General features: G+C 53.6%; 1 protein-coding gene across 1 annotated transcript; it reads left to right on the forward strand.

The window, feature by feature from the left end:
• Positions 1-335: 335 nt before the first annotated feature.
• Positions 336-3,499, forward strand: H310_11403 (hypothetical protein). Its single transcript, XM_008878086.1, has 8 exons — positions 336-1,233; positions 1,382-1,760; positions 1,806-2,028; positions 2,113-2,280; positions 2,416-2,664; positions 2,734-2,862; positions 2,948-3,126; positions 3,179-3,499. Coding segments are annotated over exons 1-8 (1,530 nt in total). The 5' UTR covers positions 336-1,232; the 3' UTR covers positions 3,381-3,499.
• Positions 3,500-3,866: the final 367 nt, after the last annotated feature.

Raw genomic sequence — 3,866 nt, forward strand, 5'->3', positions numbered from 1 at the left:
ATTTCACTCGTTGGATGTAGCGGGCTTTGACGTGATTCGCGACTCGTTTCGGCTCAAGAGTTCGTTGCCGGCCTTGACCACCATGTTGACAGAAATGAAGGTGTTGCCCATTTTTCTCTGCACGGTGGATCGCATCCTCTGCCGCACGGAAATCCTCGTGTCTTCATTGCTGTCGTCACCGGATGCCTCAACCGCGGCGTCGATCGATCGGTTTGCGCTGGCAGGACCGTACATGTTTTTACCTTCACACGAGACGAAGGGTACGTGCGTAGATGAACCAGCGTATTGCTGGCGTTTCTGGTCAGCTTGTTGACTACACAAGAGCAATTTCGTACGCGTCTTGGAATGGCGATGATCGATGCTGGCGGGTTTTGAAATGTTGCGATTGCGTTGACGTGTTCTTGTGCGCTGCTGGTGGCGTTTTTGAAGTGTTTTCTGCCAAGGAAAAATCGTGTACTTTCTTTGGAAACGTGTGATTCAGTTGCGTTTCGTCAATCGTTGCGGCAGAGTTGACGCGGTCTTGTGGATATTGTGGCAGATGTGCCATATCTAGGCCAAGTCGACGCGTCGATAGACCTCGTTCTCGAATCCAAGCTTCCAGACACCGCTGCGGCCCCCAACATCACGGAACCTACCGAGGAATCGTGTGCAATTTCGTTGCTCTACGTGTCCCTCTTGCGTGAAGTGGATGGCCAAGATCACCGGGCGGGCGCGCCGACGCCATCGGCAGCACTCATTCGTTTTTGTGGGCACGAAGAGCAAATTACGTTCGATACAACTTATCCAGAATTCCATCACGGACGACGGGGTGTTTTTTACGCGGGCAAGTTTCGCAATCAAGCGTTGCCATCCTTGGACACCTCATGTAGCTCCGCGACGCCATCCCAGCCGACAGAGCTGAGCGTATACATCAATCAAGTGCTCGCGGCAACGGCTAACATCGCATTGCCACCACCTTTGCCAGAGACCACGTCGTCTAATGACGTTTGCATTGCCAACCTGACGAATGAACACAAGGCAACGTGGTTGGAGAAGTCGGGTACTTGCGCCACTCGGCATCGTCTTCGTTGGGACTTGGCACGGACGGTATCGTCAACCCGTCGAAGCCAGATATCAAGGGGACGTACACACTGCAAATGGACGTGGCCTCGATCAAGCGGACGCCGACCAGCAACCCCGTGGATTCCCCGGTCAAAGTAGAGCTTGTCCATCCGTTTTACTGAGGGCCTGCGAGTAAGTATCATGCAAATTTCGTGGCAACGGATCGACGTGTTGAATGAACGGATGCACGACGACTTTGAGCATGTGCTTTGTCGGGACGATGAGTGGAGGGTGTTTGCTCCGAGTATTTCAACTTTTTGGATGAATTGCTGATGTGCAGTGGCGTCGGGGGTCCTTTCACTGGCTGGAACGGCCCAGCAAGACATCGTCGGCCTCGATACCATCCGCTTCCATCACGTGGCCACGTCCCAACTTCACCTCCCCTTCACCTTCCACGTCGTCGCGCCCGACGTGGCTCGCGTTGGCCAGGCATTGTTGAGTCTGCAGTACTTGCTACACGCCACAGTCCAGTATGAGTTCGACACGTGCGGCGACTGCTTTTCCGACTGGACGGTTCAAAATGGCCATGCCCACGTGGACGACAGTCAAATTTGTTTGTATCGGCCCTTTACGACCTGCGATGTGTATGTGCCTGTGATGGGAGCGACTTCTCAAGTCGCCATTCTCCACGTCCGCGCGAAATGGATCCATCCAGACCTGTAAGTTGTTGCATGGCCGACTCGTTGACGGCATTTCTCCATTAGGCTGTCCGATGAAGGATTGCGCGAAGTCGTTGCCGCCGCTCCACAATCCTCCATGGAGCACCTTGAACATGAGGGAGTGTCGGTGGCCCCCATGATCTTACCTCGCCCAACGACGAAGAACCAAGTCGACGATGGCAATGGGACATCGGCCACTTCGACGTTGCAACAGCAAACGTGTCTGGCGCCTGGGTCCGCAGTCTCGAACCAACCTCAACAAAACCAGGTGGGTGCTGCACATGACGAGCGAGGTGCAGAAAAGCATGCATGACATGCTGTTGTATTGTCGAACTAAGTTGTTGTCGAGTAGGGTTGTTCATGCGGCATCGCGTTGCAGCGGGACGCGTTGGCTGCGGAAAAGAAAGCGTGGGAATTTGCAAAGAGGAAGCAACAAGCGGCGCTGGAACAAGCCGAAGCGAAGCGGATGGAAGCACTCGAGGCAGAGTGGGCACTTCGAGAAAAAGAGCGGATTCAAATGGTATGACCTTCTCGTCAAGGTGTTGCAATTTGCTAGCATGAAAAGATGCCACCTACACCGTTGGAACAACCATATTTTGCACGATTTTGAATGCGCATGGCTTGAGGCGACGTCGTGATATGGGTGCTGTGGTAGGTTCGAGAAGCCCAGCAAGAGTACGTGGCGTTGGAAAAGAAGCTGCGGCAGACGCTGCATGACTTGGACTTGCGTGAGCGATCGTTGGCCAAGGCGGAAGAGGCGTTTCAGCACAAGCTCGCCCTTCACAAGCAAGAAGTGGATAGTTTACAACGAAAATCCAAAAGCGAGACGCAACACGCTCTGTCGCTGGCTGAGCAGCAAAAACAGTCGAGCGAGTTGCAGTGTCGGCAAATGGAAGAGCGTGCCGTACGGATCATGCTTCGTGCGATGTTTTTTGTTGGATTGTACAGCTCAAGACCCTTGTCGGTTGTGTAGATCCGAGCCGAGTCACAGCTGAAACAACTGGAAGCCGACATTGTGGCACTGCGGGTCGAGCAGCGCAAGAGCCCTGAAAACGTCCTCCGCCAAGACATTATTCAGCATCAAGCGACGATTGCGGCGCTGGTACGGCATCTCGTTTCGCGTGGAAGTGGTCGCTGTTCGGCCCCATTGAAACAAGGATGGAGGGAATCATTTAATGCGCTCCTAGGAAAAACAACTCCGATTGCTCCAAGTCGAAAAGGACCAAGAGATTCAAGTGCAAAAGGAACTCGCGGTGCAGGTCGACCGCCTCACGCAGCTGCTGCACCAAGAAAAGCGCAAACAGGACGAACAAAAGGCGCAGGACCTGGAGGCGTTGCGACTTAAGTACATTGCCCGAGAAGAGAGGTGTGTGTACTTGCCGAAATGCCATCCTCACAAAGGATGCGACTTGCGGTAGGTTTGTGTTGGACGGCGACCGAGAAGAACTCAGGGCAATCAAGAAGCAGTTGGATATGCTCCGCCTAGTCCAATTCAGTCAAGACAAGGAGCTGGCGAGGCTGCAGCAGGAAAAGGTTGACCTCCTGGCGACAGGACAGTACACAGAAGACAGCTTTGTCATCCAAGAGCTCAATCGACTCATAGCAGCGAAGAAACCATAGAGTTTTTACTGGCGTTCTGTCCACGGCGTGCCAATTCCACCCACGATTGCCCTCGGCCTTCCTAGTTCGTTTGCTGAACGTGAGAAGAGACTACACATGCCACGAGCGACTCCATCCGACTCGCGACTCCATGTCGGTGGCAAAGGCGTTGAGATTGTCGAGCGCCATGCATAATCCAGGAATGGCTGCATGAGCATGGCACCACACGCCACGGAGAGTGAAGCAGGCTGCTCTTTGACTCAGTCACTATGACACGGAGGAAGAGCTACCATCAAGTGGCCTGTTGACCAAACACCCCGTGGAGTGCGCCATGGTAATATTGGGATGGTCATTAGGAGCGAGGGCGTCCGTGCGACACCTGCACCACGACTGGAGCAGCCATTTTCGACGAACTTGGAGACGCCATCAAGATGGATCGATTGCTTTGTTTTACTACCAATGCTATATACATCTCTCTACATGTTTCGGGCTGAATGACGTTGCAAG

The sequence above is a fragment of the Aphanomyces invadans genome, assembly GCF_000520115.1.
Source record: "Aphanomyces invadans strain NJM9701 unplaced genomic scaffold supercont1.31, whole genome shotgun sequence".
Taxonomy (NCBI): domain Eukaryota; phylum Oomycota; class Saprolegniomycetes; order Saprolegniales; family Verrucalvaceae; genus Aphanomyces; species Aphanomyces invadans.

Bases quoted from the DNA above. Each gene is read 5' to 3' on its own strand.
- H310_11403 (XM_008878086.1), top strand. The intron at 1,761-1,805 runs GTAAGTTGTTGC...TTTCTCCATTAG, and splicing joins AAATGGATCCATCCAGACCT to GCTGTCCGATGAAGGATTGC. The intron at 2,863-2,947 runs GTACGGCATCTC...ATGCGCTCCTAG, and splicing joins AAGCGACGATTGCGGCGCTG to GAAAAACAACTCCGATTGCT.